Source organism: Falco punctatus (genome assembly GCF_963210335.1).
Source record: "Falco punctatus genome assembly, chromosome: 8".
NCBI classification, from domain to species: domain Eukaryota; kingdom Metazoa; phylum Chordata; class Aves; order Falconiformes; family Falconidae; genus Falco; species Falco punctatus.
Genome location: NC_137588.1, coordinates 20,085,094 through 20,098,689, shown reverse-complemented (window position 1 = coordinate 20,098,689; position 13,596 = coordinate 20,085,094). Strand labels below are relative to the sequence as shown.

Sequence of the window (13,596 nt, the reverse complement as noted above, 5' to 3'; positions counted from 1 at the left end):
TTCTGCTTAAGGTGTGCGAGAGCTTTTTTCCATGAAGTGTCAAAGGCTTTCTGCAGCCTTATCGGTCAGAGTTGCTCCTCCGCTGTAAAGAGTTTTCCTCTTTGTGAACAGTTGCATCCCTGTTTATGGCTAATGTTCAGATTAGCTTGTCCTGCTTTTCATAGGTGGTTAAAGAGGTCCATATATTCTCTCTGAGATATATAGTAAACAATTTATAATACTGCCATGAAATGCTGAAGTTAAATGTTCCAGGAGATCTTGCGCTTCCCTTCAGCCATGCTGTGATTTTTATCCATTTTCAAGCCTATACTCTAAACAAGATATCAAGTGTTGCAAGTCATCAAGCCAGAAATTGACTTATATGTTGCTCTGTGTGTTGCTCAAAAATGATTCCTCGCATCTCTTCCAGACATGAAAGTGTATGTGGGATGACAATGTTCACTCTAAAAGCTGTTTTGAAATCATGAAGATATATGCTTAGAATGTGTTACCCTGGCAAAAATTTTTGCAGTGCGTATTTGTGTATCAGTATAAGTGTGTTTAATCGTAGAAAGCTTATGTGATGTAGCTGAATTATTTTAACACTTAAAAGAATAAAAAAGTAAAGCCATTAATTGTCTGTTGGTAGCATAGAGACTGCCGTTAAATGTAGCAGCTGTTATGCTCCTAGCAATAGTTCATACATTGCTCTAACTATGAGGACATATGTTATTTATAGAGGGAATGTTGGCCAGCTCCAGGGGTTATCCCTTGCTCTTTTTGAAAAGAATTATGAGATCTTTAACTTCCACTTGGATCAATGCAGAGAGGACTGACCTAATTTTCATGCCTAAGGGCAGTACCTGTAAGAGTACAACACTTTCTGCTTATGCTGTACTTCTCTTAATTGTGGCTCCTGACCCTCATCTGTGAACACTTCCCTACCAAGAGAAAACATTTGGTTTTTTTCAGTGAAGAAGTTCAGACTGTTTGCTTTTTCTCAAATTACTCATTTGGATGTTCCTTATCCTATATGGCACTTTGAATCTTCAGCTTTGCACTGGGTTGGGGATGTAGGGGTTTTGTTGTTTTGGGTTTTTTCCTTTTGGTTGTTGTCACATAGTTGAGAAGATATGAACTGAAATGCGCAGCTGAGCTTACAGAAATAAGTGTGTGAGCTTTTTCTGAAGACCATATAGTTCTTATTCTAAGCTTCATGTATAGGATGAGCATTCATACATTTGTCTCTCCTTTTTCTGTTTCTCTGTATGCAAAGAAGAGCCCAACATCTTCAGAGGCTACAGGTTACAAACCACTATATTAAATGATCTTGCTTTGTTTTCCATCATTATATCTAGCTTGACTGTTTCTCTGTGAGCACCTGCTGTCTGTCATCACAGAGAAGTGATGTGATCAGGAAAGCAGGTGATGCTCACCATCAGAGATGGGAGGGGAAGTGAACCATGTCAGTCTCAATTAAATTACACCAGAAATGGAAGATAGATTGATTTCCATATGAGGTGAGCTGGGGAGCCAGTTCTGAAAATGAAGAGAATGTATCTCACAATAAAGAGGCCAGGGTAAGTCAGGCTTCTTTCTTTCTGCTGCTGAATGACCCTGGGGACGGGAAGAGACAAATGGGAATGCAGAAGATAACCCATTTGCTGCTTTTTAAAAGACTGATAATGCAGTTATCAGTCCTTATCTGATGACTCAGGGTAGCTAATCCATGAGATGGGGCTGAAGGTCCTATAAAACTGAAGATAGAGACTTGTCCCCTTTGGAAGGAAAGGCTTTATGTATACCATTGGCCTGAATGTGCATTGGTTTAGATCATTTTCTAAACCTGTGTAAATAAATACAAGGATTTCTGACATCCCACTTTTCTATCTTTTACTTTCTTCTACTATGAGTAAAAATAAGGTGTATTGTGTCAGATTGTTGTTTTTCTCTTGAACTCTGTTTTATGTCTTGAAGTGTTTTATGATAGCACTGCTAGTTTAGGAAGGCAGTGATCCGTACCAGCAGTGGAAATAAACACTAAAGGTGTCATGATAAAGGAATTCAGTGCAAAATGTTCTGCACAAATGTACATGCATGAGTGAAACGAGACAACCCTTAAAATTTACAGTCTTCTGAAAGAAAGGTAGCAGAGTTTTCCAGCTCAGGGCTCTTGGAGACATTTAACATGTATTTCATTATGTTCTTTACTTAGAGCAGTATCTAAATACATCTTCCATCTGATGGGCAAACTTGAGTTTTTTCTCTGTGGCTTCATGGTACAGCTGTACCGATGAGGTGGCTCTGCAAGGCTGCTCAACTTCATGTTGAATTTGGCCCAGGGGCTTTTGTTTTAAACTGGCTGTTTTGTACGCTGCATTTTTTGTCTGAAGTATATGGGACTGCTAAGTTATTTCCTTCTCTTGCCATTAAGTTTCCTTCTCTACCAGTACAGCGGTGATAATTGGAATTACAAATTGAGGTGCCTTTGAATACCTTTGTGATAGCTTTTCCCAAATATTACTTATTCCCATGAAAACTCTCTTTTTACTTATTTTTCCAAGATATCCTTACCTTTACTAATCAGTGTTCTGACTCTAGCAGAACCATTCAAATAGGTCTATTGATGGACTACCCTGTTCACTTGATTAAATGCCCAACTCTGCTTCCATGCATTGTTTCTGCTTGAGCTGCATCTGCTGATATTCTCACATTTTCTTTCTAATTAACTTCATAGTTGGCCAGAATACATTCAAAATGATGTAGCTGGAATAAGCCTGGGAACTAACCCAAATAGTGAGGATGTAGATACTTGAATACAGAGACTTGCATAAAGATCTTAATGCATTTGGTCAGATCCTACGTAAACGATGTCTTTGTTGTTGTTACACGTGGTATATGAGCAGAAGAAAAAGTTTGTATGTAGATAATTGTAACAAGCTATGTATATGAAGGTTCTGATTAAAAAAAAAAAAAAGACAAGGAAAAATAAAACATATACACAAGTGAAGGTACAAAGGGCCTCTTAATTTGGTTCCAATATGTAGCCCCTATGGTAGAAAAACTAGTTGGATTCATTGGCTTGAAGCTTTTTTGGTGATGCCAAACTCTTTTCTACTGAACAGCTTAGATTCTCGGGTACTGTGTTATTAGAAGGCTAAAAGCATGCAAACTTATGAGATCTTTCTATATCTAAGGACAGTGCATCTATAAGATACCAAGGAGAACAGAGTAATTTTCTATATGCTGTGTATGTTTAGTTTAACGTAATCACATAATTGGAGATAAACAATTACAGTTTCACTTGCAAAATTATGTTTAGTATTTTCATAGGCTATCGCAGGAGCAAAATACCTTTTGGGTCATATTCTGACTACTGAGAAGCATAGTTGCAATCGTATAGAAATATTTTTAAATGCAAAATGCCTACAAAGCAAAGATGTGTCTAGTTGGGACTGAGAAGGAGAGGAGGAGTTCATTGTCTTCCCAAGTCTCAACTGCCAAATGTGGACTTTATAGTGTACAAAGAAACTAAAAAGCATTTTCCATGGCTCTCACAAAATTGCAGGCATTAGACCCCACACAATCCAGTTTTTCATCTCTGCTTTTCTGTAGAGGAAAAAGCAGAAACATTCAAATTAATTTAGTGAGAGGATCTTGCATACAAACACTGGTCCAAGTTCCTGCAAATGGAAACTGGTTGCCTGATAATTGGATACAGAATAGTGCTATATCAAGGTTTAATAATGTATTTAAAATACAAAGTACAGAAATAAAAATTCTTTTCTTTTTTTCTGTTCCAGGTTCTCTGGGAGATGCTAACAAGGGAGGTCCCCTTTAAAGGCTTGGAAGGATTACAAGTAGCTTGGCTTGTAGTGGAAAAAAACGAGGTAAGACTACGTTTCTACATTCAGGTACATAGATCAGAAAACAGTATTGGGGTTTTGCAAAAGACTTTTTCATCTTCTTCAAATTGAAAGTAAGTTCACGCGTATGGAAAGATTAGCAGTAGGAGCTAACACAAAGGGTCAAAGTGATGTTATTCCTCATGAATGGACCCTTTACATCTAATTGTTGCAGCTTCACGTCGTGATGCTGTAGATCAAAAATTGTACAAGTACTGTACTAGTTTCTCAGTCTCAATTGTAAAACCTAGGGGTTTGTTCTTAGTGATGAAAGAAGCCATTGCGTCCAAGGTAGGGGAACAGTTTAACTCCATCTCCTGCGTTTAGGACATCTTTTTACTGGCCGGGAGTTGATATATCTGTAAGAGACCTTCAGCTACTTCAACTTAACTCTCCCAGCAGGAGTCACTATAGTACAAGAAACTGCCGCTTAGATGAAAATTTCAAAAATAAAAGAAGAAAAAATAGTTTTAAAAAAAGAGAGAAATTACAGTTTTGCCACCTACGTTCAACACTACATTGAAGATGAGCTTCTCACTGGTATCGGCAAGGCTGTGGCATAGCTGCAAGCCTCCTCATGCAGAGTCTTTCCATTTCAAAAGCACTTCAGTGGTGTAAACACCGTTTGTACAGTGTCCCCAGCCTCGCTTTTCTTCTTCACACAAATTGAGGCTTTCAGTTAGTTGGACATGTGAGCGTATATCTGAACACATAGTCCCTTGATATCAAAGACAGTAACTACATTTAAAAAACATTTAAAGTTGTGACTGTACCACACACAGACAAGCATGGAAATCCTCCACAAAGATGAAACCTCCTCTATCTAGACACAGCAGAAGCTTGGGAAACATTACAATGGCGAGGCAGTGGCTGTACAATACAGGTTCCTATTATTCTACATAAACTGTTTCTCAAAATGCTTCAGAGTTAAACAGAGGAGTTAGGTTTCCTCCTCTTAGTTTAATTTTTTTTTGTTGGTGTTTTTTATCCCCTCTTTTTTTTTTTTCTCGCCCCCCCTTCTATTTGAGGACTGTATTAATTCTGGTGAGAGATGCTGTGATATACCAATTAGTTGGAAATGCTGCACTAACAGTGTGAAGATTATGAATGTGGTCTTCTACAGCGTTTATCAGAGCAGGAGGCACAAAGAGGCTCCTTCTCCTAGTTTAGGAAAAGCCTCATACAGCATTTTGAAGGACAAACTATAAAGCCTTCCATCAACAGCATTTGTTTCCTGTGCATACCATGTGCAGTTTTATGTAAGGGCTTCAGAGTGGCATTGGGAATGTTGTAAAGAGGTGTAGTCGTACGCTGAAAGATGTCAGAGGGCACAACACACATTTTCTACAGTTCTCCAGAGCAAGTAACTGTAAAATACAATACAAACAAAATGTGGATATGGCGACTATGTGACTCATGGCTGAGGAAACCTAAGGGGTGACATTTTCAGAGCCAGCTGTTTGTCTGCCAGGTGCCACTAGCCTGTTGCTACCATCTTCTTTGGAAGGGTGCCAGGGAGCTTAGAGGGCAGTAACACTTGCTCACATAGTTTTTATTTCTTCTGGTCATCATTTAGGGAGCATGCCCAGCATAAGCCTTGTAAAAGTCAGCTTGTGCTACTTTTCTTCATAGTTTCTGTGTGCCAAAGCAAGTGCAAGGGTCAGATTCTGCTGTCAGTTCAATCTGTTGGCATCAACGGGGTTGCATGGTTCCAGTTCACAACAGAATTGAATCACTGTTGAGCTAGTCCTTCATTTTTTTGCACTGCAAGTCTCTTGTTAAAATCAGTGTGGGGCTGAGGCTAAAACATAATTGTGTAGGGTGAAAAATCCCCCTTTGCAAAGTCTGAGCCCAACAGATGAAGTGGATTTGAATGATTCTGTATGGGTCTTTTTCAACTCTTAGCATAATTTCACAGTGTTTTGTTTTCTTTTTCTAGTAGATTTCTATATAAGTATATATTTTTTTCCTACGGAATATTAAAACACAAGAGTTCAGCTTATGCTAGGTGTAATCTCATAATCATCTTTATTATAATATGACACTTTTGGAACCTGCTACCTCTATATGGTATGACAGATAACATTCTGCATAAGTGAGACACACATAAATGGTAATTGCAACTGATTTTCCACCTCCTGGAACAGTGAGGGTTACACACAAGTACTTCAGCAAGACTAGCCAGTGTATTTTTAGGCTAATGAGTCAACCAGAGATCAAGCACCAGTACAATTTGTTTATGCATTGTACAAATTTCTGTGTATTTCTTGCACAGAAAGCTTTGCACCTTAAGGTATTACATTATTTTAATGATCATACTCCTGCAGTACCCTGGGTCTGTATCTCATGTTTCCAGTTTTCATGGTGTTCAAATGCTTGTGGAGCAGCAGAATTTGTTAACTCTTGCTTTGGCTGCTGTGGCTTGTAAGGCTTTGCAGGTCACGCTGCAGTAATACAATGGTACAGTTTGAGACAACTTGCTCTGCTTTGCTTCTGCAATGACAATAGTTGGACTGATGAAAGGGTCTTCCTGGCAGGTTGATCTGAACAGGACTGTAATACCTGGTTCTCACCTGTTACAGGACAGGGAACCCTTTTTCCAGTCTGACCCCTCTTATATTTGGACTTACTTTCACTGAGTAACTGTTTCTTATCTATGTATGTTTTTTTAATTTAGTATGAAACATGTGAAGTTGGTTAACGGCCTTAGCTGGAGCAGAGGGATCTCCTTATATGTGTAATGTTGTTGGGATGCACATTTAACCAGCCAGAGAGGCTTCAGTGTCTCTGTTGTATATATGAGAAAGGATTTGCTTTTAGGCTTTCCAGTCTGGAGGCAGAGTCTTTAAACTAAAAGTCTTCTAAGACTGGCTGAGGGAATCTTTTCATGGTTTAAAACTCTCAGCAAAGGAAACCAGACAAGCTTCAAACTGACTCTCTGTAGTCAGTGGTCCTGGCTGTAACCAACAACTCCCTGTCTTCGGTCATCGGGAAATATTTATATGAGTTCACGGTGCTCTCTGAGTGCTTTCTGAGATCTGCATGTCCTCATTAATCCTTCTGACCACAGGCTCATGAAACGTCTCTTGTGTCATGTAGAGCTTCACTTAACTCTTTTTCACTCAGTTAATGTGATCCATATTTCAGCCATTTGTTGTATCAAAAGTGATTATAGTATTGTACAGCTGGATCATCTGTGTGGGAGAAAGGAATTAAGGCAGGCTGTATGTTATACCTGCCTCGATAAGCATCTTAGAATACCATGCAGTAACCTCCACAAACTGCTATGTTTTAGTATTAAAAGCTGTTTGTCTCATTTTTACTTCTTTGTCTCTGAGCTTTCTTAAGGAGCTCCATTTGTGCATTAGTTCCATTCCTTCCTTACAGGTCTATTAATTAATTGTACATCTCGCTAGTGTTAGTAATTATGATTTTTCTTTAATAATAAGTTTTTGTATTGTGCTCAGAAGAAAGAAGAGTGTGTTTTACTACTTTTGATTGCATTGTTCTTATAGGAAATCTGTTAGTAGCGGCTTAAAGGGAAATGCTTCCAATAACTGGTACATTCTCTCTCCATTAGAGATTAACCATTCCAAGCAGTTGTCCCCAGAGTTTTGCAGAACTGATGCACCAATGCTGGGATGCCGATTCAAAGGTAATTTAATGGGTGTTTGATTTCTATACCACCACCTCCTGCCTTGTTTTGCCAAGTGTGTTAGCATTTCTTTGGAGGACAAGTCTCAGCTAACAGTATCGATGCATGCTGACAGACACATTTCTTCACAAAGGTAGGTGGGGCTCTCTTTTTAATGGGTTTACATATATATACCTAAATGTCTCTCTTTCCCTTTTAATCAAGAGTGCTACTAACTTACCTGGCTACTAAAGACAATGGCCATAAACAATGTGAGATGGCAACGGTGTAGTCATTTTGGAACAAGAGAAAAATTGTTCTTTCCTATTTTCTTCCAATAGTCAAAAAGTCTGTAAAATGAGGGTAGAAGCAGCAGCAATGCATTCTAAATTAACATTAAACCTTTCCTGATCTTTTCCCTTAGGACTTTGAATGATGAGCTTTATATCAATTCTGCTGTAATAAGAGAAGTACTGTAATATACTCTTTAACCATAAAAACAGAGTAGACATAAAAGTTAAAGAGCCAAACTATTGTCAGTATTAATCTGCCCCTACAAGAATAAACTACAAGAGAAATTAAAGAGAGTATTTAGTCGGTAAAAGTTTTTGTATATTATGGGAGTTAACATTCTTTAAATGGACTCTGCTACCATCCTGTTGTACATAAAACTGGCTGGAAAGAGCCTGTGGGCATACTAGCTTTATTACCAAGGATTAGTATCCAATTCCTTTGCTTATAAAGGTATTTGAGAGAGGGAAGTATAGTATATAGAGGAAAGGAAAGGAAATAATACCTTTAATAACTACTCCCAAGTGTCAGCATCACTAACAAATGCCATAGAATAAGAATTATTGGAACTGCTTTTCTGTAATTGCAGCACATACTAGATGAGCTTGCACTCTGCCTTGATTTAGCTACATATCTAAGTGTCCAGAAGGCTGTTGCTGTTTTTCAAGGAGGGGGAGGGATCTGCATGTTGTAAAAGAAGGATGGTCAGCCGTCAGGCAGAGTTCTGTCTGCCTGAGTAATTCACCTGGCTGTGAGCTGGTTCCTGGGAGCAGTGCTCCCAGAGGTGTCTCTGATGTGTGCAAGAGTGAATCTTGTGTTAGATGGGTTTTTCTGACAGTCTCCTCTTTGCTGCTTTTTTCATGCAGCTTCTCTTCTGTTAAGCAATTATAAATGCTTTGTTCACATGACTGAAATGGAGTAATCTCTGGTCACAGTTTGGGCATGTGACTGACTTATTCAGTCACGTGTTGGGAAAGGATCACTACTTAAAGCTCTCAAAATGCCTTGATAAAAGGCTGTGTGGCCTGCATGAGCCAAAAGATGGAGCACACTCCTCTAAAATACTGCTCTGTGTAACGTTCCCTTTTAGCAAGGATTAGCTTTAGAAAATCAGATAGTCAGTGCATGAACAAGTTACTGAAGGTCAAGCGGGGGTGAGCTTGAGGATGCCAGCTGCTCAAAAGCAATCGCTGAGGTGCACACTTTTAGCCCACAGAAGGCATGAGGTGTCTTTGGGTGGCTTACCCCTGAGAAAAGAGGAATGTGCATTTACTGTGGGGCTAAGGAATACACTTGGAGAGCTGCTGCAAAGCAGCTGGAGTATCAGACGTGGCTCATACTGTAACTTCCTCATAGGAAATGGGTAGTTACTAACTTTGCTTTGAATTCTTAAGAATTTCTTCATATATGGAGAAAAATGTCCCTAGTGCATTGCTCCACATGATATTTGTAATGGTAATCTTTATACAGTTTAAACTGTGCTAGTTGAAACAAACAGTCCCTAGTGGGTTCAAAACATTTTACTAAAATGTTAATTACTAATTATTTTAAGTCAGTAATTATTCAAGAACAATCTCTGTTTAACTACGTATCTTAAATAATTACTTCCACATGTTAAAATCTCTACCAAACAAGCTGCTTTTGCTTGGGTACTACATAATGGTGCAAACAAGGTTGCTCATCACTGAGGCCTTTTGTTACTGGGGATACTTGCTTTTGAAACACAGGTGAGTGGTTCTTTCTCATTTCATCTGTTCCTTCAGTTTATCCCCACTTTAACATCAAAGATGTTTATATATTAGTGAATATTTTAATGGAAATCAGAAACCTGGAAACAGAGAAGCAGCAAGAAAGGAAAGCCATATGGATTAAATATCCTGTTTTTATGCAGACCTGTTTAGTAGGAAATATTGAATGGAACAGCAGCCAGAATTATTGCTGGAGGGGCATATATTTTAAAGATTTTTGTGAGAGACATCACAGATATAAAGGGAAGCAGTTTTCAAAGGCGACTCATGCCTTGGTATTTTAAGAATCTCTTGCAAGGACTGACTTGAGACGCCTGACTGTCTAGAAAGTGCTAAGCAGTCATCCACTGAAAATAAGACTTTCTCTTTTTTTAAAAAAAAAAAAAAAAAAAAGCTTCTCAGCTTGGGCTCCCAATTTCATCAATCCTTTCTTGCCAGTTTTAACCAAGGTATCAGTCTGCACTTATAGTGCATTTATTAAATCAGAAATCATCCTTGCCTAGGGTGAAGAAACCAACAAAACCCACATGGCAGTGTAGACTTGTGTCTTCCTGTCAGCTTTGCCTCCCAGGAAACTGGTACTTGTAAATCTGGCAGCTACAAAGGTAGCAGGGTAGCTCGTGGCTGTTCACAGAAATCGCACAGCCAGAGATGTCCAAGCTCTGTCAGCACTGTGTGACTGTGCGTTTGCTGCAGCTCCAGTTGTGCAACTCAACAGCTCCTTTGCCTGCAGCATAGGACCCAAAGAGTGCTGCTCCTCCCAAATCAGTCAGTTGGTGCTTTCACCCACCCTTAGTAAAAGTCCTGTTCTCTGTCACCATCTCCACTCCAGTTACTCCAGGCAGACCTGATAGTAATGTTGACTGTGCTTATGTGGTGTCAGGCCTGCCCTATACCTCCCAGTATACCCCCGAGAAAGAAGGAGCAAGCAAAACTCCTGAAAAGTGCTTTGTAAAAGAAATCTAAATAAGCCATAAAATACTGTAGTTAATGCAACATGGGGATGTTTGCCCTTCATCTCTTCCTGAAAACAAAATTAGTTTAGTACAGGCATATTACACACCTGCCAGTCTGTTGGACAGTACGTAGCAGAGACAGTACCCTGGTGTATTGGTGGGGAGCCATGATCGTGTCTGGCAACTTCTTCACCATTTGGGAGGCTCTTGAATCCCCTCAGCATTTCACAGCCACTGCTAGGTTGGTTACAAGAGATGCAGCTGTAGCAGCAAGAAGGGTGTGAGGGCTGCTGAGAAGTTCTCCTGCCCTAAAGCTGCACCAGAGTTGTGCGTCCTGGTTGGTGTCAGGGTGAATATTGTGCTTTGCGCCCCTGGCACGGCACACTCCCTGACTGGGGGGGTTCATGCTCTTTCAGGACGTGTTCAGAGGGTCTGCTCAGCTGTGGCAGGTCCAGCAGCACCATGCATGTAGGGGGAGGACTGCTGCCTCCTCCAGCCCCCCTGTAAATGCAGGGGGGACCTGACTGGGTTTCCACACTGGGACTTTTATCAACAAGTGCAAGCAATGTGCAGCTGAATAGGCACCTGCTGCCATGCTGCTTGTATGCGCCCAGGTTGCCGCTCCATGGACGCTGGGCTGGGGGCCAAACTATAAGTACGTGGTGGATGCGACAGGCACTGTTGCAAAGAAAATCTGCATAGCTCATCCAACTGCCTGTTGCCTGAAATCACAGAGATGGACCAAAAAGTGACAGACAAAGCCTCCAGTTACAGCCAGATAGTGCAGCATTACACTATAAGAGAGCTTGTCTCTTTTTTTGTTATGCATTTGACACTTTTTCATGCTGTTTGACATTTAAAAGAAAGAAATTGTCGTTCTTTTATAATGTGGAAATCACTTGGATCTTCCTGGGAGAGACACCTCAGCATTGTTCCTAATTGTTTTTGTGCTCCCGAATTAAAATGCACGTTTTAATTGCAGCATCTGTAATTTTAGCAGAAATGGTATAATTACAGGCACGATAGAGAGAGAATGTGCATCTTCCCCTTATTATGTATCTACGTTTTGTTTCAACCTTTTGTCTCAACCTTGTCTGGGGTCTGTCAAACAGACTAACAGAGTCAGCGCTCTTTCAAGAAACATCTAACTGTGGCTTTTTCAATTATTATCCTACTTCATAGCTTCCTTTTGGGACTAAGGGGAAAGCAGAAAATACAGAAAAGTTTTAACTTCTTTCCGTGACTAGTGAGCACAGTGGGTGCTGGATGGAGAGCACTGGAACCAAAAGTTCAGTAAATGAGCCCAGGACAGAAGAGAACACTGGCGTGAGCTTGGCTGCCAGTCGAGACACCCGGCTCTAGCCTCAGTCTTCCCTCCTTCCCCAGCTGCTGCTGAGGTGGCAAAGTGAGAGGTTTATCTGGAAAGTCTGTCTTCTGCAAGGGGGGAACCGCAGACAGAAACCCATTTTTGTTGGGCAGCTAAGTAACTTATTCACACATTAAAGAGTTTGGGTTACTGCCTGTAAAAGGGCATCTGTCTAATTACCCATTGCTAATGAGTCCAGCCTTCTCCTTCTGGCAAGATTTTCCTTCTTAGCTTGAGGAAAACTTTATTGTTCAGAATTAAGAATCTTGATGGTTATTGATTCTACTAATGTTGTGTAATGCTCTTATTGAGTACCAAAAGGTTTTACTGGAGGAGGAGTATGGGAGGAGACGGAGCTAAGGCTTGAAGCCCTACTAGCTTATGTGACTCTTCCCACACTGACCTCTTCTTCAGTGGGAAGAACAAAAAAAAACCCCATTTACAAATTTAGTTGTCTCGTAGGATGCTGTGTTCAGAAAACAGCATCCCAATTTCTGTTGCTTGCAGTCTTTCTATTGAAAAAATCCTGCAAATAATTTTACGCAGTAGTAGTTGTATGTGAATGCAAATGCTGTGTTTTGTTTTTGTTTGTTTGTTGTTGTCGTTTTGTCTTCAGAAAAGGCCGTCTTTCAAGCAGATCATTTCAATCCTGGAATCTATGTCAAATGACAGCAGCCTTCCAGACCAGTGTAACTCATTCCTGCATAACAAGGCGGAGTGGAGGTAAGTTTCCTTCCTCCCAAGATGAAATGATGTGGTTTTCCTTTGAAATGGTGTGAGTCCATATTCTTTTCAGAAGGACATCAGACTGATGATGTGTTGGTAGAAAATATCTGCGCTTGAGGTATTTTTAGAATGCAGCTTACCTTGTTGTTTTTCAGGAATGCCCAGAATGTTGTGAAACTTGCATTAGGAGCCAATGCACTTAGCTGTACCCTATACTTATTATTCCGCTGGTTTAGGTGTCATGATATTTATGGTTTTATGACTCGCATCTTAAAACCGATTACGTGTTTTCAGTCAGTCGTGTGAGGTCAAAACAACTCAGGTATATGTATGTTTGATGCAGTTTTCATAGAAAGTTTATAGGCATATGTTTATATTTAAAAAGAAATTAAAAGGAGTGGGTTTTTTTTTTCCAAATCAAGCCTCCATTTGTCTTTGCTTGTATGCATTCTGCCATTTTTTGTGCATACCCGCCTTTGCATTGGCTTTGTGTCCATGCATTCAGCTCACACACACACCCAGGCCAGCCCTGTTTTTGCACAGCGCACCCGCATCAATTGAGTGGATGATTTCACCGATTGCTGAGTGTAATTTTTATTCATAAGTGATTATAAACGGAGATGAGATTTGAGACAATTTGATTGCATAACGCAGTTTCACATGAAAAGTTTTGGCCTTTTTTCTGTACGTGCCAAAACTTCAAAACCCTGTTCCTGATGGGAAAGCTTGCAGCCTCGCAGCACATCTTTCTGTTTGCAAAAGAAAACTGAAAACAGATCTGCAGAGGCAGAAGATCTTTACCAGACGGTCGTGCCTCAGTCTATATTAAGAAGCGTTGGCGCAGCTCCAGGTGAGCTGGGAGCAGAAATAACGGGAAGATTCCCTGCCTGCAGGCAGCGCAGGGATCGAAGAAACCTGGAGCAGGGGCGGCTGGCGGACGGGGAAGAGCGCGGGGAAACGGGGCAGGTTTCAGATCCAGCGTCCCACGCAT

At 40.3% G+C, this 13,596-nt stretch overlaps 1 protein-coding gene across 3 annotated transcripts in view; it reads left to right on the top strand.

The window, feature by feature from the left end:
• Positions 1–13,596, top strand: part of LOC308068644 (mitogen-activated protein kinase kinase kinase 20-like) — a 71,070-nt gene that overhangs the window by 40,637 nt on the left and 16,837 nt on the right. For all 3 annotated transcript variants that reach the window (XM_080399591.1, XM_080399589.1, XM_080399590.1), the window contains exons 8-10: positions 3,783–3,869; positions 7,465–7,539; positions 12,496–12,602. In XM_080399591.1, the coding sequence (XP_080255717.1) occupies positions 3,783–3,869; positions 7,465–7,539; positions 12,496–12,602 (269 nt within the window). The remainder of the gene's footprint in view (positions 1–3,782; positions 3,870–7,464; positions 7,540–12,495; positions 12,603–13,596) is intronic.